The sequence below is a fragment of the Salmo salar genome, chromosome 13 (assembly GCF_965601325.2).
Source record: "Salmo salar chromosome 13, fSalSal1, whole genome shotgun sequence".
In the NCBI taxonomy this organism is placed as follows: domain Eukaryota; kingdom Metazoa; phylum Chordata; class Actinopteri; order Salmoniformes; family Salmonidae; genus Salmo; species Salmo salar.
This window is the reverse complement of record NC_138303.1, coordinates 35,160,441-35,180,769: the sequence shown is the minus strand read 5'-3', so window position 1 is coordinate 35,180,769 and position 20,329 is coordinate 35,160,441. Positions and strand designations below refer to the sequence as shown.

Below are 20,329 nucleotides of genomic sequence, written 5' to 3'. Positions count from 1 at the left end.
CCTTCACAGCTCCGTAGGCAATCACCATGGTCTTGTAGCGGATGCGAGCTTCAACTGGAAGCCAGTGGAGAGAGCGGAGGAGCGGGGTGACGTGAGAGAACTTGGGAAGGTTGAACACCAGACGGGCTGCAGCGTTCTGGATGAGTTGTAGGGGTTTAATGGCACAGGCAGGGAGCCCAGCCAACAGCGAGTTGCAGTAATCCAGACGGGAGATGACAAGTGCCTGGATTAGGACCTGCGCCGCTTCCTGTGTGAGGCAGGGTCGTACTCTGCGAATGTTGTAGAGCATGAACCTACAGGATCGGATCACCGCCTTGATGTTAGTGGAGAACGACAGGGTGTTGTCCAGGATCACGCCAAGGTTCTTAGCACTCTGGGAGGAGGACACAAGGGAGTTGTCAACCGTGATGGCGAGATCATGGAACGGGCAGTCCTTCCCCGGGAGGAAGAGCAGCTCCGTCTTGCCGAGGTTCAGCTTGAGCTGGTGATCCGTCATCCACACTGATATGTCTGACAGACATGCAGAGATGCGATTCGCCGCCTGGTTATCAGAAGGGGGAAAGGAGAAGATTAATTGTGTGTCGTCTGCATAGCAATGATAGGAGAGACCATGTGAGGATATGACAGAGCCAAGTGACTTGGTGTATAGCGAGAATAGGAGAGGGCCTAGAACAGAGCCCTGGGGGACACCAGTGGTGAGAGCGCATGGTGCGGAGACAGATTCTCGCCACGCCACCTGGTAGGAGCGACCTGTCAGGTAGGACGCAATCCAAGCGTGGGCCGCGCCGGAGATGCCCAACTCGGAGAGGGTGGAGAGGAGGATCTGATGGTTCACAGTATCAAAGGCAGCAGATAGGTCTAGAAGGATGAGAGCAGAGGAGAGAGAGTTAGCTTTAGCAGTGCGGAGAGCCTCCGTGACACAGAGAAGAGCAGTCTCAGTTGAATGCCCAGTCTTGAAACCTGACTGATTAGGATCAAGAAGGTCATTCTGAGAGAGATAGCAGGAGAGCTGGCCAAGGACGGCACGTTCAAGAGTTTGAGAGAAAAGAAAGAAGGGATACTGGTCTGTAGTTGTTGACATCGGAGGGATCGAGTGTAGGTTTTTTCAGAAGGGGTGCAACTCTCGCTCTCTTGAAGACGGAAGGGACGTAGCCAGCGGTCAAGGATGAGTTGATGAGCGAGGTGAGGAAGGGGAGAAGGTCTCCGGAAATGGTCTGGAGAAGAGAGGAGGGGATAGGGTCAAGTGGGCAGGTTGTTGGGCGGCCGGCCGTCACAAGACGCGAGATTTCATCTGGAGAGAGAGGGGCGAAAGAGGTCAAAGCACAGGATAGGGCAGTGTGAGCAGGACCAGCGGTGTCGTTTGACTTAGCAAACGAGGATCGGATATCGTCAACCTTCTTTTCAAAATGGTTGACGAAGTCATCCGCAGAGAGGGAGGGGGGAGGAGGAGGATTCAGGAGGGAGGAGAAGGTAGCAAAGAGCTTCCTAGGGTTAGAGGCAGATGCTTGGAATTTAGAGTGGTAGAAAGTGGCTTTAGCAGCAGAGACAGAAGAGGAGAATGTAGAGAGGAGTGAGTGAAAGCAGCTTTTATAGCTTTATAGCAGCTTTAGGGAAGGCAGACGTCTGTACATCTCATAGCAGTTAAAGCTGCTCCTCAGAAAAGGAGGAGACAAACCCTGGACAACACAAGGGGAAAATGTTAATGTACGAATTCTTGCAACAAATATTTGTCTTTATGCAGTTACCACAAACACTTGGTTAATATAATGTACAGTATCTGAATCTAATTGCATCTTCTGTATCTCATCCTCATCAACCTTTTGGCACCTCTCCGTTTTCTTCTCAGGCTCCACTTTCAGCATTTTGGAAGAAGGGTGACCTGCGACTCCCTCATCATCTCCAGCCACAGAGTCCTTCAGCAGGTCATGCAAAGTAAACAGGATTGTAGGGAAGATGTAACAAATAGTTAACTATATCTTGAATGCGGCTAGTGAGCTCTGTTGGGAGGTTGTTGTTGTAGGGTTCCTGTACTTTTGGGGCCAATTTTTTCTATATCATGACACTCTTTATAAGTTATAGTTATTCCAACAACACACTTACCTGTTTGTTGACTGATTGTGAGGATGGATTTTCAGTGTCTGCATCCGAGGTCACGAGTGTCTTCGGTTTTAGGGCTTTCTCCAGCAGCCAATGATTTCTCAGAGTTGGGAAAAGGATTTATCAGAGCCGGGTCTGCCATAGCTCATTTGAAATCTTACCACACCAATCGAATTTATAATTCTGCAACAGTCAATGTGGCAATGGTCGACTCCAGAAACAAACTAGCTAGCTGCTAGCAAAAAAATTACTTCACAGCTAACGTTAGCTACGCTCACTTACTAGCCTCATGGAACTCGGTATATCTCGTTTATTGACCGTTAGCTGCTTTAGTAAAATACTAGCTAAAGCAGTAAAGAAAAATGTTTAGAAGCAACATCAATTTTTTTTTTGGAAAATTCGCGGCCGGAAGCTGCTGCTGAAATCCACTTCCTTTTCCCGGGTTGTCACTAGTTACCAATGCCACAAAGTCATAAACCCCGCCCATTTCTAAAATGTATTTTTTTAAACCTAACCTTAATCACATTGCTAACCTTACGCCTAACCCTAACCTTAAATAAAAACCAAAAAGCACATTTTTATTTTCATGAATTTATACGATATAGCCAATTTGGACATTGTGCTTGTGGTAACTAGTGACAACTCCTTTACAACTTTATTGTTCTTTATTGAGAGAATAATGAAAACAATTTGCGATTTTTTGTTTTGTTTATAGTTATGTCTTTTCTCTGTCAGTTGAGTAAAGATACACACACTCAGTTATATTTTGTCCAGTGCTTTAGTTGAGTATTTCCATTCAACTAGTCTTAATGCTTTGCTTGTCAATGGGAAATAAAATACTATGCTATTTTTTCAGATGATGCTCTGGCTAAATGTCATTTGGTAATCGAAGTTTTAAATTATATCAATAGCCTCAATTATTAACTGGAAAATACATTGAACTTTCTGGCACCCACATATATTTTGTGTTTTATGATCCTACAGTTTTCTTTTAAGGAGAGAGAAAGGATGTCAACATAGCTGATTATTGCATGTACAATCATGTGTACATGCACAGTGTACTTACTGTGCACTTACTGTATTTAGTACAAAGATTTATTTTGTGCATATTGGTAATAGAATAATCACCAACTAATTCACCAAAATGAGAAATTATGAAAAAAATGACTGATCGACGTCAGATAGGGGCAGTTTCGAGGAAGTGACGCGCGCATGAGACTGGGTGAAGGAAGTTTGCTCTGTGGTACTGAACGAAACTTTTCCCCGGAGCTACAGTGGAAGATCAGAACAGTCCTGGAGAATTGTGTTGCTGGGAGAGTGATCCAGTCGTGCAGGGAACCATTGTTTTCCTCAGTACGCCTGTGAGATTGGTAGAGGACCGCAAAGGATTTTTTTCTCCCGTTTTCTAACCCCCTACTCTATCCGAGATGGGGAAGGAGCAGGAACTCCTAGAGGCGGCGCGCACTGGAAATCTTGCCGCTGTGGAAAAGCTTCTTTCTGGGAAACGACAATCGACTGGAAGTGGCGGTGGATCATCGGGGACTAGTGGAAGCAGCAATATCAGTGGTCACAATGCGTCTCACCCGCTTTCCAGCCTTCTCAGGTAGGGGAGATCAGTGGATGAATGGGAGGCAGAGCGCGAGGTGTTCCAACCAGGAACGTCGGTGCATGAGCGCGTTGTAAACGGCACAGCCACGTTCAGTAAACAACCCCCCGGATCAATCAATGTATTGTATTTCGTTTGCAATAACAGCAGCAGCTATTAATTTGTTAATTTGCATCCATGCAGTGGACCCTTGCTTCGCCATGTTTAATAACATGTTCACGTAGCCATGCACGCGCAATGAAGTGCCTCTTTGTTAGATGATCGTCAGTGAAAAATAAATGTAATGCAACATACAACTCGTTACATATTCAAGATGTAGTAGATTGCAACCTATAGTCCTCATTTGTTTGTGTGGGCAGCTAAACTACTCACATGCTTTTTGGTTAGACATTTTGGAACGTTGAGAAAAATACGAACGGCCAAGCATAATTATAAAAATGTTTTTTTATTGTCACAGGTGCAGTGAAATGTGTTGTTTTATACAGGGTCAGACAGAGTATTACGGAATTAGGGTTAAGTACCTTGCTCAAGGGCACATCGACAGATTTGTCGTATTGTCGGCTCTGTATTCAATTCTGGGACATTTCGGTTACTGGCCCGACTCTCTAACCAATAGGATGTTTGACGCCAGACCCCTTCATTTTCGTACGCCACGGTGAAATTTACATTTACATTTAAGTAATTTAGCAGACGCTCTTATCCAGAGCGACTTACAAATTGGTGCATTCACCTTATGATATCCAGTGGAACAACCACTTTACAATAGTGCATCTAAATCTTTGGGGGGGGGGGGGTTAGAAGGATTCGTTTACACAAACCAAGAAAAACGCAATAAAACAGGATCTGTGAGTGAAATGGGTCATGATTCTTCCCCCTACATTTTGTTGTACCATGCCCTCCCGAAACTTGTCTCTACTAGCAAGTGGAAGGAATTGAGTTTGTCGGTGGACTGGGCAGTTCCATGCTCTTTTTTTAACTTTTTATTTGTATTTATTTTTACTTCAGAGTCCCATCTTGCTCAAGGTTATTAAATAAATAACACATTTTGTGCTTTTGGGATTAGATAGATGGAGTGCACTTGGAATGCCCACTGAGAGTAGTGAGAAATAATGTCAGAGACTAATTTTGGTGACACTTTTGCTCTACAGCCCTTTCAGGTAAAGGTTGCATGAGAAATGGGACGAAGGGAATACACAATAACCTAGGCTATTAGTAATTGCCCTGGGACCAGTGGTGCCCTTTGTGTACTCAGTAACATAACTCAAGGTGCATTTTAAAGAGGCCATGGTTGTTATGTTATAGTGCATACTTGGTAAACAAGAGAAGGGCAGTGTGCTGTTGGGGTGGTGGAAGCACCTCCTGCACCTTGTCTGAAACTAGGCTACACATAACGACCAACCCTACAGAAAAAACATGGAAAAAGATTGGGGAGAACATATTTCTCTTGAGGTCTATGCCACAATACACATGCCAACGAGAGAGGTTTTTCATTATTTCCTGTTTTAAACGCTGGGACTAGATAAACCACTTGCAATTAGAATGCTGGCCACACACAGGTGCATAGCAGCCTTGTCAATCAACCTCCTAAAAGCCTCATCGAGGTGCCTACATCCCATGGCTGAGACAAGTGTTTGCTAAAAGCCCCTAGGTGATGTGTCACTGTGCTACTCATGCCAGGCTGTACACTACACTGAATGTACTCTAGCTAATTACATTAAACCCTCTTAATCGGAAATCCAATTCAGGGATGTCATGATGCATTCAAGGCTGCCTCCATCCCTGCCTGTCTGTTACAGATCTGTGGGTGGACAGGGAATGAAGAGCCATTGTATCAAATTGTATTTATCACATGCGCCGAATACAACTGGTGTAGACTTTACAGTAAAATGCTTGCTTACGAACCTTTTCCAACGATGCAGAATAAAAAAATAGAAATAAATAAAAGTAAATAACGAGGAATAAAATACACAAGAATGAAGCTATATATAGGGAGTACCAGTACCAGATCAATGTGAAGAGGTACGAGGTATTTGAGGCAGATATGTACATGAAGGCAGGGTAAAATAAAGAACAGAGTAGTAGCAGCAAATTATGAGTGTAAAAGAGTGAGTTTGTGGTGTCGGTATGCGTGTGTGTTATGTGTGTGCGTATGCAGTGTATGTGAACGTGTGAGGGAGTGACACTTTAGTGTGTGTGTGTGTGTATATATATATATATATATATACATATACATATACATATATATGTATGTATATATATATATACATATATATGTATGTATATATATATATGTCTAGTGCGTGTGCTTAGGGTCAGTGCAGATTGTTTGGGTACCATTAATTGACTATTTAGCAGTCTGGCAATTTAGGGCTCTTATGGCTTGTGGGTAGAAGCTGTCTGGGAGCCTGTTGGTCCGAGAGCTGATGCTCCAGTACTGTTTGCCGGACGGTAGTAGAGTGAACAGTCTGTGGCTTGGAGTCTTTGGCAATTTTTCAGGCCTTCCTCTGACACCACCTGATTATAGAGCTCCTGGATGGCAGGGTGCTCAGCCCTAGTGATCTACTGGGCTGTCCACACCACCTCTGTATTACTTTGCAGTCAAGGGCAGTATAATTGCCATACCAAGTGGTGATTCAACCAGTCAAGATGCTCTCGATGGTGCAGCTGTAGAAGTTTTTAAGGATCTGAAGGCCCATGCCAAGTCTTTTCAGCCTCCTGTGAGGGTAGAGGTGCTGCCGTGCCCTTTTCAAGACTGTGCAGGTGTGTGTGGACCCTGTTAAGTCCTTAGTGATGTGGACGCCAAGGAACTTGAAGCTCCCTGGTCTAACTCACCTAATCAATGGCTGGCAACCATCCTCTTAGAAAATGTTTGTCTAGCACTTGTTGGAAATAAATAAACCGATGGTATAGACTGTGAATATCTCCAGCCTAGTAATATCCACTTTTCTGAAGACCTGTGAGTGCTTTAGTTTTTCAAATATACTGTTACACGGAACCCAATCCTGCTGCGCATGTGCCATCGTGCATACATTTATTTTGTCCCCCCACACCAAACGCGATCACGACACGCAGGTTAAAATATCAAAACTCTGAACCAATTACATTAATTTGGGGACAGGTCGAAAAGCATTAAACATGTGTGGCAATTTAGCTAGCTAGCTTGCACATGCTAGCTAATTTGTCCTATTTAGCTAGCTTGCTGTTGCTAGCTAATTTGACCTGGGATATAAACATTGGAGTTGTTATTTTACCTGAAATGCACAAGGTCCTCTACTCCGACAATTAATCCACACATAAAACGGTCAACCGAATCATTTTTAGTCATCTCTCCTCCTTCCAGGCTTTTTCATCTTTGAATTTATATGGTGATTGGCATCTAAACTTTCATAGTATTACCACGACGACCGGCAAAACAGTTCGTCTTTCAATCATCCACGTGGGTATAACCAATGAGGAGATGGCACATGGGTACCTGCTTCTATAAACCAATGAGGAGATGGGAGAGGCAGGACTTGCAGCGCGTCTGCGTCAGAAATAGGAATGACTTCTATTTTAGCCCTTGGCAACGCAGACGCTCGTTGGCGCAATAATTGAATAACATGGATTTCAACATTTATTTTGCTACGCTCGCGCACGCAACGTGTCCGGTCTGGTCAGCGTGTTAGCATTGCCTCTGTGTATATATGAGCTATACGGAAGTATGGACATGTAGCCTATGCTTACTCCCAAGTGGCCCAGGGGGAGATTTTCTATTGTTTGTGACATTTGATTTAGCGCATGTAATGAAAATGACAATACGTTTAGGGCACGTGTCAAACACTTTCCATGGAGGGCCAAGTGTCTGCGGGTTTTATGCTCCTCCCTTGTACTTGATTGATGAATTAAGGTCACTAATTAGTAAGGAAATCCCCTTACCTGGTTGTCTAGGTCTTAATTGATGACCAAAAATCCGCAGACACTCGGCCCTCTGTCAAATGAGTTTGACCCCCCTGGTTTAGGAGCATCTGTGACATTACCATACTGATTCAGACATTGGTTCAATAGAGTTCTTTCACTAAAGACGGTTGGACTGTGTTGTGTGCAGCTTGCTCGGATTATTTTCATGGTGGAAAATAACTGATCTTTAGGCCTAGGCCCACATCTGTGCATGTTCAACTTTCATGTTGAACTACTTCACCTGCAAAATTTGGTTGTTGTTACAACTGATGTAGAAATTTGACATGGTGCAATATTATTTCCAGGTTGTTGTTGTTACACTGACGTCTGTTAATAGCACAGATACAGCATAGGTTGTTGCCCTTTGCACAATGCATGCTACTGTCAGCATTGGTGATGGTGTGTTGTGTTTGTGCTGAATTTTTGCCATTCTTCCTATGGAATGGAGTACATGTTGAGACTTGTGGTGTTTTCGAAGCCAGGCAGGAGCACAGCTTTGCTCTGCAGAATGTCTGCTCTTCCTGAACACCTGAATGGAAGATGCAATTGAACAGACACTGAGCCCTTCATGTTCAGAAGCCCCACATGTGCTTTGTGTTACTCTGAATCAGAAAGAGAAATGGATGGAATGACACTGGATAGCATTCCCCACAGCTATCCTAGTGAGAGACAGGGAGCCCAAGGCGTCAACATTACCTGCTCAGCATCAATACTAACCTTTCAGACTGAACAGCAGCAGACTGACGCCTGATAAGGCTTTCTTGTTTACAAGGGTTGGGTTCAATGACATGCCACTGCCAGTCAATGCCAGAACATGTGGTATTCAGTTGACAAGTTGAGTATCAATTCACTTCCTGAATTGACTTCCATTTATATAGAATTTACCTCTGTTATTTTTGTTTGCTTATATGGCCTTTTGACCGCCACTGTGCAAACCTCTCTACAATAGCCTAGGCCCTATCACATGTTCTATGTGTCAATGGATGTGTTTTAATCCAGTGGCTCAAGATCAACAAAGAAGTAGAAGTGGTGAAGCACTATGTCATACATCAACTTCAAGCTATGCCTTTACAAATAGTGTACTGTACACTTACTGCAACGTACTGCCCGCATCTCACTCTGGCCCCATGATCCGTCTCCATCCTGGAGGTCCACAGGAAGAGCTCCTCTCTGGCACTTCCTGTCCCAGGTTGTCCAAACAACCCCAGCTGCTGGTACTGGGCTGGAGGCCGGGGTAAACGGAGTCCATGGCAGGCCAGAGAGAGAGAGAGAGCCTGGCCTGCCCATTGTGGGGAAATTAACAGAGGAATGCGTGGAGCAGCACTGACTGAACTGACACTCAGAGTTTAGCCAGATGAAGGGTTGTGTGTTGTCTCCTAAATTCACAGCCAGCTCCTTTGTCCCATTGACACAGCACAGAGAAGATCGCTTTTCATATTTATCAGGCCCCAAGGAACAGTTTGGGCTTTTTCTAGACTAAGTGTCCAAATGGAAAAAGAGAGCTTTTACAAAATACCTTTTTAAATGCATTCCCATTTCTCCAAATTGACTATTTTAATAGTACTGTAGGTCCTCAGTCAGTCAAGAAAGCTGAATAGACTTTGGCTATTTTGTAGCTAGATACTGTGGCAGTCAGGATTAGGTTGTTCAAGTAGGCCAACTGAAATGTAAGCTTGCATTTAGCTTCTGTCACAATTTGTGAAATGTCATTGTGGGGAAGTGGTCAAGGGACAGGACTTGTTGCCAGAGGAGGTTTTAGGAAGTTTGAATTAAGTTCTTGCCCTGAGTGACCCAGAGTGTAGGTTACATACACACAGAGGCCCCTAAGTTCTGCAGGTTTGTTGGTCTTGTTTTGCTAAAATATGCATAAAAAAACACATTTGAAGAAATATGTAGCCTAGACAGAGTTTACAGAGTACAGACGGATCCACAGAGGAAGGTACTGGGAGGAAAGATGTGTGTGCCAGCCAGGCTCAGCTCTTCTGCTCAAATCCGAGTGGTGATTATAATAAGCTCCACGCTGCAATTGTGCAACAATGGTCACAGAAAGTGAATTGTGCTTCTACTCAAATCTTCTTGCATGTAGGTTTTCTGGTCGGTCCCTGCGTAGTTGGACCACCCTTGTGAAAATGTAACTTGCTAGCTACCAGCTCGTAACTTGCTAGCTACCAGCTCGAGACCAAATAGCCAATGCCTTGTCAGTACATTCTTTTTTTTGCTTAGTCCAGGGGTTTTCAAACTTTTCTTGCCCAGGGACACCCGCCCAGGCAAACCGGCAACCCAGGGACCCCCTCATGTTAGCCAAAAAAGAAATGTCTTATCAGGTGAATAATAATGGCAAGTAGAAGTAATGCATTTTTAAATGAATAGATTTGATAGAAAGTTTCATTATTTTAACTTCCCCACAGTTCTTTGGAAGAGGAAGTGTAAACTAACATACCTTTCTAGCTAATCGGCTATCTTGGCCATGGAGAGAATTTTGCTGTTGTAATGCATGTTTTCTGCAAATCAACAAATGTTTCCACTGAGCTGAGAGGACATTTTGGCAGATTTGAATCAAATTTCCAGTAATTCTACATAGTTTGCAATGGAACTGAGAGCCAATCTAGCAGTTTTAAAGCTAACTTCCTGAAATTCTATGTGTTTTGCCATGACTAATGCTGTGTTGCTCTGCTCAAACATTATAACATCAATAGGGATGTGCCTTGGATCCGTAAAAAAAAAAAATCCAATTCTCTGAGTCTCTAGCTTTTGTTTTATTGTTAGATCTCAAAGATGGTATTATTAAAACATATATAAAACAATTATCTATATAATATATAACACTTAAACAACAAATCCTAGATTTGAATGAAAGAAATAATCTTATTAAATACTTTTTTCTTTACATAGTTGAATGTGCTGACAACAAAATCACACAAATAATCAATGGAAATCCAATTTATCAACCCATGGAGGTCTGGATTTGGAGTCACACTCAAAATTAAAGTGGAAAACCACACTACAGGCTGATCCAACTTTGATGTAATGTCCTTAAAACAAGTCAAAATGAGGCTCAGTAGTGTGTGTGGCCTCCACGTGCCTGTATGACCTCCCTACAACGCCTGGGCATGCTCCTGATGAGGTGGCGGATGGTCTCCTGAGGGATCTCCTCCCAGACCTGGACTAAAGCATCCGCCAACTCCTGGACAGTCTGTGGTGCAACGTGGCGTTGGTGGATGGAGCGAGACATGATGTCCCAGATGTGCTCAACTGGATTCAGGTCTGGGGAACGGGCGGGCCAGTCCATAGCATCAATGCCTTCCTCTTGCAGGAACTGCTGACACACTCCAGCCACATGAGGTCTAGCATTGTCTTGCATTAGGAGGAACCCAGGGCCAATCGCACCAGCATATGGTCTCACAAGGGGTCTGAGGATCTCATCTCGGTACCTAATGGCAGTCAGGCTACCTCTGGGGAGCACATGGAGGGCTGTGCGGTCCCCCAAAGAAATGCCACCCCACACCATGACACGCCCACCGCCAAACCGGTCATGCTGGAGGATGTTGCAGGCAGTAGAACGTTCTCCACAGCGTGTCCAGACTCTGTCACGTCTGTCACGTACTCCGAGTGAACCTGCATTCATCTGTGAAGAGCACCGTGCGCCAGTGGCGAATTTGCCAATCTTGGTGTTCTCTGGCAAATGCCAAACGTCCTGCACGGTGTTGGGCTGTAAACACAACCCCCACCTGTGGACGTCGGGCCCTCATACCACCCTCATGGAGTCTGTTTCTGACCATTTGAGCAGACACATGCACATTTGTGGCCTGCTGGAGGTCATTTTGCAGGGCTCTGGCAGTGCTTCTGCTGCTCCTCCTTGCAGAAAGGCGGAGGTAGCGGTCCTGCTGCTGGGTTGTTGCCCTCCTACGGCCTCCTCCACATCTCCTGATGTACTGGCCTGTCTCCTGGTAGCGCCTCCGTGCTCTGGACACTACGCTGACAGACACAGCAAACCTTCTTGCCAGAGTTCGCATTGATGTGCCATCCTGGATGAGCTGCACTACCTGAGCCACTTGTGTGGGTTGTAGACTCCGTCTCATGCTACCACTATAGTGAAAGCACCGCCAGCATTCAAAAGTGACCAAAACATCAGCCAGGAACCATAGGAACTGAGAAGTGGTCTGTGGTCCCCACCTGCAGAACCCCTCCTTTATTGGGGGTGTCTTGCTAATTGCCTATAATTTCCACCTGTTGTCTATTCCATTTGCACAACAGCATGTGAAATGTATTGTCAATCAGTGTTGCTTCCTAAGTGGACAGTTTGATTTCACAGAAGTGTGATTGACTTGGAGTTACATTGTGTTGTTTAAGTGTTCCCTTTATTTTTTTGAGCAGTGTATATATATATAGTTCAATATATTTTCTGTGTGCTTTCTATCTGGTTTTGGTCATTTAAGTTGACACTGAAACTGTTTTTCCATCCCGAAAATGAACATTTAGACGCCCGGCCCGCCAAAGAATTTTCTATAAAGAAAAATAACCTGTAATTTGCTCCAAAGACTGTAATTTCCACCATATTAAAGGGATGGTTTGATATTTTGGCAATGAAGCCATTTATCTACTTCCCCAGAGGTGGATGAACAGGAACAGCTAGCATGCTAACTGTTCCTGTAGACTTCGAGTAATTGTGCTAACTCTATTTAGCATTGGCTTTTGAACCTACCTCCAACTTCCTTCATACTGGATGCAGAGACATAATACCATTTTTATGTTGTAGCTTGCGATATTCATTAAAAAATATTTTTCAAACTAAAAATCCCTTATATATATAACATTTTTTCCCTGTTTGTTTATTAACAACAGAAGTGGTTGCAATGGAACGATGCACATATTTAATGAAACAAAGCCATTTGGTTTCTCTGTTATGCGTGCATGTTCTGTCCTTCGTTTAGCATGACTGGTTTGTCCACTTTGTGCAATTGAATGTTCATATCTGTCCGTGGCAGGGAAACAGAGCAAAGGGTGTCGTGATAAGTAATCACTGTCATTTCAGCCACTCAACAGACCATGGTGTCTCCACAGACCATAGAGCTCTCTGCAGGAATCACTTACGCATTCCTAGAATCTGTCTGTGGTTTAATGTTAACAGCGATGTGACACTACCCACCCAGGCATGTGGTGAACCAGGAAGAGAATGATAATTAACTGGTAGTTCAGTAGAATGCCTGGAACCCAGGTAGTGTCTCCAGTAGCTAAGAGCTAAGTTAGAAGTTTGGTAAACAGCATGCAGTGAGTGTCACGTTCAGGGGATGGAAGGGTGATCTCTGAACTTCTTTCTGGTTCCATCCAGGAGAGAGAAGTGGTAGCTGTGAAATCTAACACCCATGTGTTGGCATTCCTAAAGTATTTGAATTTGGGATGACAGTCTGAATGTGAGGCCATGTAAGATTTACATCAACATGTTTGTCTTGTCAGAGAAAGCTGTAGGCTAATAGACGTAGGTGGCGGGCCTCCTTTACCCATGATGAATTCCACAGATGTGGGGGTGAAGACAGAGCGAATCTTCTGTGAAGAGGCCTCTCTTGGCCCTGCCATGTGACAGTGGCAGATTATCATTGCTGTAAGCTTGAGGTATCATGAGGTAAGACAATTATGTGGATGTATTGAAGCAACATCTCAAGACATCAGTCAGGAAGATAAAGCTTTGTCTTCCAAATGGACAATGACCCAAATCATAATTCCAAAGTTGTGGCAAAATGGCTTAAGGGCAACAAATTTAAGGTATTGGAGTGGCCATCACAAAGTCTCAATCCCATAGAAAATTTGTGGGCAGAACTGAAAAAGTGTGTGCGAGCAAGGAGGCCTAGAAACCTGACTCAGTTACACCAGCTCTGTCAGGAGGAATGGGCCAAAATTCACCCAACTTATTGTGGGAAGATTGTGGAAGGCTACCTGAAACGTTTGACCCAAGTTAAACAATGAAAGGCAATTCTACCAAATACTAATTGAGTGTATGTAAACTTCTCACCCACTGGGAATGTGATGAAAGAAATAAAAGCTGCAATAAATCATTCTCTCTACTATTATTCTAACATTTCGCATTCTTAAAATAAAGTGGTGATCCTAAGACAGGGAATTTTTACTAGGATTAAATATCAGGAATTGTGAAAAACTGAGTTTATAAATGTATTTGGCTAAGGTGTATGTAAACTTCCGACTTCAACTGTAGGTTGTTTTACTGCATAACTTTGATTGTGCTCACAGTTCATCTTTTAAAAAAACCAAAGAATAGGACCGTATGTAAGAAACAGGCTAGCTTAAGTCCTTGCCTTAAAATGATCATCATTGTGGACTGGGGGCCTAAACAGAATAGAACCCTCCCCCAATTGGGTTATCAAATTAGATTTTGCGATTTGGGTGGGTAGTTTCCAGAAAGACAATTACACAAAATGTTTAAGTCTCAACTGTTCCAATGTTATTTTCTCTGCCCAAAATGAGAAGGCAGAAATGGAAGCTAATCTTGACAGGAAAACTACAGTGCATTAGTTCCAGATAAGAACCTGGATCCTGACAGAAACCAGTGTTATTTATAGGTTCCCACTGCGGTTACTGTGTTAAAACAAACAGAAAAGGGACCCGCCTCTCGACTGCGAGTCTGGTATTTCACTAGAGAAACAGACACCTCTAATGAACTCTCCACTACAATGTGTTTGTTTGAATAACCCTTCTTCCACCCCTCACAGTGAATAACCTAAGTGGCACTGGAGGACAAAATGTGTGTCCTCCTAATATGAGAGACAGAGTTGTGTGTGGCATGATGTATGCATTAGGATTTGAAAAAGTCTGCTTATAACTAGTTCCAGAGACATACAGTAACACTTTCATCCAGGCATGTTTCTGAGCCCAGGCAACAAGGGAGCTCCTGCCCCAGAAGTTATGGTCTCCCTGGCCTGGTGTCTCTCCCTCTGTCTCCTTCTCCCTCCCTGCTGCTGTCAGCGGTCTCCTGCCCACCTGCTGGGACACCAGCCAACCCCCAGACTTCAAACATGTTTTACTTGAAGTCAGGAGCGAGAAATAATTGTCCTCAATAAAATGCACGCAGGCCACCAATTTAAGCCCTAGCTCGTTTTAACTTCTGCTTTGCTGACATTTTCTTGCTTTTCCAAGCTGTCTTATTTATTTTGTTTGAGGAAGTCTGTTTATATTATGAAATGTCAGTGCTAAAAATGGTTGGTCTTGAACAAACCAAGCTAATCTGTATTCTCCAGAGTCTATTTGCACTTCCCACTATCATATTGATGGATACACTGTTATTAGAGCAGGTTTCTTCGGTGTATTCTGGATGACAGTATGTTGACTGGTGGAAGACTTATTTTTTATTTGCCACTTCCTGATCTGTTGGGAAATCATGTCCTCTTTCAATTAAATTCAAGGGCTTTATTGGCATGGGAAACATATGTTAACATTGCCAAAGGAAGTGAAGTAGATAATAAAAAAAGGGAAATAAACAATACAAATTAACAGTAAACATTACACTCACAGAAGTTCCAAAAGAAAAGACATTGCAAATGTCATATGTCTATGTACAGTGTTGTAACGATGTACAAATAGTTAAAGTAAAAAAAGGGAAAATAAATTAACATAAATATGGGTTGTATTTGCAATGGTGTTTGTTCTTCACAGGTTGACCTTTTCTTGTGGCAACAGGTCACAAATCTTGCTGTTGTGATGGCACACTAGTATTTCACCCAGTAGATATGGGAGTTTATCAAAATTGGGTTTGTTTTCAAATTCTTTGTGGATCTGAGGGAAATATGTGTCTTTAATATGGTCATACATTTGGCAGGAGGTTAGGAAGTGCAGCTCAGTTTCTACCTCTCTCTCTACACCTCTTTCTCTCTCCCCACACCTCTGTGCATACAACATACATCTTATGTGGTGTCTGTGGCCAACATCTAGCAGAGCAGGGAGGAAATGCAGAGATGCACGAGGAGAAACTTTGGGTCCTTGGCATCACTGGGAATTGCTGCTGCCTGGTTCGTCGGGGTGGATTGCAGCTGAAACGAAACAGCAGCTTGCTATTTCAAATAAAATGCATGCCGGTAGAGGATATAGCAGGGGTCTCCAACAGGTTGATCGCCGCCCACCTATCAGTAGCTCATCAAACAATTCTGAAAACACATGCAATTTTCACGTTCTACCGCAAACTATCATAAACAAGTATCAGACACCGCAAGCTCCCAGCTACTATATAATCAACTCAACATTGCAGTTAACACAGGAGTGGGATATTTTTTTTAACCTTTATTTAACTAGGCAAGTCAGTTAAGAACAAATTCTTATTTTCAATGACGGTCTAGCAGCAGTGGGTTAACTGCCTTGTTCAGGGGTAGAATGACAGATTTTTACCTTGTCAGCTCAGGGATTCGATCTTGCAACCTTTTGGTTACTAGTCCAACGCTTTAACCACTAGGCTACCTGCGACCCTGATGTCAAAGTAGGTTTACTGTATATAACTTACTGCATATCATTTGTATCGATTATTTTTTGTTGTTGTTGTTGCTTTGCCATGAAATGAGCAGCAGCAGTACAGAACCATCGCTAGACCGGCACATTAGATGCCACATTCATCACTCGCTAGATGCACAACTAAAGGGAAATTACACTCAAAAACCAATTTGTTCTACACTATAAAAAAGATAATGTCTTTTGATGTGATTTAAGCTTTGATATGGACTCAGAACATCCAATTGAGTTGTTTCTCTATGAACAATTGTAATTTTGAGAGTGAAAAACAAAAAATCTAAAACCAGGAAAAATAAAACTGAGAACATAATGTGGGAAAATATAAAACAGTATTGGGGGGGGAATCAGATTTTATAGGGCCCCTTTAGAGTTGTTTCTTAACCATTATTTGAGCAGGTACAGTGCATTCGGAAACTATTCAGACCCCACATTTTGTTACGTTACAGCCTTATTCTTAAATGAATTGTTTTCCTTGTCAATCTACACACAATACCTCATAATGACAAAGTGAAAACAGGTTTTTAAAAATGTAAGCACATTTATAAAAGAAAATTAAATATTTACATAGTATTCAGAGTATTCAGACCCTCTATGAGACTCAAAATTGAACTCAGGTGCATGCTGTTTCCATTGATCATCCTTGAGATGTTTCTACAACTTGATTGGACTCCACCTGTGGTAAATTCAATTGATTGAACATGATTTGGAAAGGCACACACCTGTCTATATAAGGTCCCACAGTTGACCGTTCATGTCAGAGCAAAAACCAAGCCATGAGGTTGAAGGAATTGTCTGTAGAGCTCCGAGACATGATTGTGTCTAGGGACGGATGCTGGGACGGGTACCAAAACAAATCTGAAGCATTGAAGGTGTTTTTCAGTGGCATTGATTGGGAGACTAATCAGGATCGAGGGAAAGATGAACGGAGCAAGGTACAGAGAGATTATTGATGAAAATCTGCTACAGAGCACTCAGGACCTCCGACTGGGGTGAAGGTTCACCTTCCAACAGGACAACGACCCTAAGCACACAGCCAAGACAACACAGGAGTGGCTTTGGGACAAGTCTCTGAATGTCCTTGAGTGGCCCAGCCAGAGCCCGGACTTGAACCCAATCTAACATCTCTGGAGAGACCTGAAAATACCTCGGCAGTGACGTTCCCCAGCCAGCCTGACGGAGCTTGAGAGGATCTGCAGAGAAGAATGGGAGAAACTCCCCAAATACAGGTGTGCCAAGCTTGTAGCGTCATACCCAAGAAGACTCGAGGCTGTAATCCCTGCCAAAGGTGCTTCAACAAAGTACTGAGTAAAGGGTCTGAATGCTTATGTAAATGTTTTTGTTAACATTTTTGCAAACTTAAAAAAAAAAAACTGTTTTTGCTTTGTCATTATTGGGTATTGTGTTTTAGATTTGATGAGGAAAAACAAATGTAATACATTTTAGAATAAGGCTGTGACGTAACACACTGGAAAAAGTCAAGTGGTCTGAACTTCCCAAATGCACTGTAAATTGACGGAAAGCATAATGCACTACTTTCTATTTTACACTAAAGACTCGGGGAAGGGTTGCAGGGGAGAAAAGTCGAATGTGCCTTTTTTGAAAGCTAGAGAGAAATGAATAGCTAGCAACACTTTATTAGTAGCACGCATTCTAGAAAAGGTTGGATACCCCTGGGATATAGCATGGAGGGTGAGATTGGCAGGGCTGTGTAGTTACTGCCATGGCTTCTGTTGGGAAATCAGTGTGGGTAAACGCCAGCCTGTATGAGGGACATGCTGAAATAATTATTTTCTCACACCATCTGATCCTCCTCATCTTTCAAATTCTGTATCTTTGTTTTCCATCTCTTTGGCACCAGTGTGTGTCTTCTTTTGGCCCATTAACATGCTCTGCTGTCAGAGCGGCGTGTGGCGTAAGCAGTTTATCCTCACCTCCTGCTGCATCACAGATGCTGTGTGAAACAGACGCTCACTGAGAGCTGTTCACGTGCCATGAAGACTCAATCATGCTACACAACCATACACACAGGCTGAAATGGTAAAAATATTCTGAATTAACAACTAGCTAAAGCTGTCAACTAACTATGATTGCTAATGAGCTAAACCTGACAGGCTGCCTCTGTCCATAACTATTGTATGCAGGGATTTTGCTTCTACTCCCTATCGACTGTAAGGTGTTGGTTACCATTTCTAGGCCATCGGTCTCTCTTGTCAAAATATATATTTTTTCTTTAAAAAAAAATCTAATTGTGAGAGATTTTAGGACTGCTTGTTAAGTCAGAGCTTTGTAAGCTCTTACTCTGGACGTTTTTTTTTCTGTATGCAATATTGTGGTAAAGAAATGTGCTTTCCAGGATAAATTGTATGTTCCCTCTATAAGGACCAATGACCACCAATATGTGAAGTTCATAGGAGCATGTCAAATGAAAGCTAATAGTCTCTATATTTTTGAGAAATTAAGTCATATTTAAAATGTTCAACCATTTTTGCTCCTACAAATTTGGAATAAGCAAACACTTTTTTTTTTGTCACACAGATGGAATAAATGTCTTTTAGAAAACATCTACCAGAGAAGGTATTAAGGTATTACAAATACAGTGAGGGGAAAAAAGTATTTTATCCCCTGCTGATTTTGTACGTTTGCCCACTGACAAAGAAATGATCAGTCTATAATTTTAATGGTAGGTTTATTTGAACAGTGAGAGACAGAATAACAACACAAAAATCCAGAAAAACGCATGTCAAAAATGTTATAAATTGATTTGTATTTTAATGAGGGAAATAAGTATTTAACCCCCTCTCAATCAGAAAGATTTCTGGCTCCCAGGTGTCTTTTATACAGGTAACGAGCTGAGATTAGGAGCACACTCTTAAAGGGACACCTGTCCACAGAAGCAATCAATCAGATTCCAAACTCTCCACCATGGCCAAGACCAAAGAGCTCTCCAAGGATATCAGGGACAAGATTGTAGACCTACACAAGGCTGGAATGGGCTACAAAACCATCGCCAAGCAGCTTGGTGAGAAGGTGACAACAGTTGGTGCGATTATTCGCAAATGGAAGAAACACAAAAGAACTGTCAATCTCCCTCGGCCTGGGGCTCCATGCAAGATCTCACCTTGTGGAGTTGCAATGATCATGAGAACGGTGAGGAATCAGCCCAGAACTACACGGGAGGATCTTGTCAATGATCTCAAGGCAGCTGGGACCATAGTCACCAAGAAAACAATTGGTAACACACTACGCCGTGAAGGACTGAAATCCTGCAGCGCCCGCAAGCTCCCCCTGCTCAAGAAAGCACATATACATGCCTGTCTGAAGTTTGCCAATGAACATCTGAATGATTCAGAGGACAATTGGTTTAAAGTGTTGTGGTCAGATGAGATCAAAATGGAGCTCTTTTGCATCAACTCAACTCACCATGTTTGGAGGAGGAGGAATGCTGCCTATGACCCCAAGAACATCATCCCCACCGTCAGACATGGAGGTGGAAACATTATGCTTTGGGGGTGTTTTTCTGCTAAGGGGACAGGACAACTTCACCGCATCAAGGGACGATGGACGGGGTCATGTACTGTCAAATCTCTGGTGAGAACCTCCTTCCCTCAGCCAGGGCATTGAAAATGGGTCATGGATGGGTATTCCAGCATGACAATGACCCAAAACACATGGCCAAGGCAACAAAGGAGTGGCTCAAGAAGAAGCACATTAAGGTCCTGGAGTGGCCTAGCCAGTCTCCAGACCTTAATCCCATAGAAAATCTGTGGAGGGAGCTGAAGGTTCGAGTTGCCAAACGTCAGCCTCGAAACCTTAATGACTTGGAGAAGATCTGCAAAGAGGAGTGGGACAAAATCCCTCCTGAGATGTGTGCAAACCTGGTGGCCAACTACAAGAAACGTCTGACCTCTGTGATTGCCAACAAGGGTTTTGCCACCAAGTACTAAGTCATGTTTTGCAGAGGGGTCAAATACTTATTTCCCTCATTAAAATGCAAATCATTTGATAACATTTTTGACATGCATTTTTCTGGATTTTTGTTGTTGTTATTCTGTCTCTCACTGTTCAAATAAACCTACCATTAAAATTATAGATTGATAATTTCTTTGTCAGTGGGCAAACGTACAAAATCAGCAGGGGATCAAATACTTTTTTCCCTCACTGTACATAAAAACATACTTGGATGCA

General features: G+C 43.0%; 1 protein-coding gene across 13 annotated transcripts in view; it reads left to right on the top strand.

Annotated features, from left to right (window-relative positions):
- The first annotated feature begins 3,309 nt into the window (after positions 1-3,309).
- The window catches only part of LOC106566912 (ankyrin repeat and SAM domain-containing protein 1A), a 112,677-nt gene continuing 95,657 nt past the window's right edge, over positions 3,310-20,329 (top strand). For 10 of the 13 annotated variants that reach the window (XM_082960011.1, XM_082960009.1, XM_082960008.1 and 7 more), the window contains exon 1: positions 3,310-3,700. In XM_082960011.1, coding sequence (XP_082816137.1) covers positions 3,525-3,700 — 176 coding nt within the window. In that variant the 5' untranslated portion in view covers positions 3,310-3,524. The remainder of the gene's footprint in view (positions 3,701-20,329) is intronic. The other 3 variants (XM_082960014.1, XM_082960013.1, XM_082960012.1) reach the window with 1 other exon arrangement.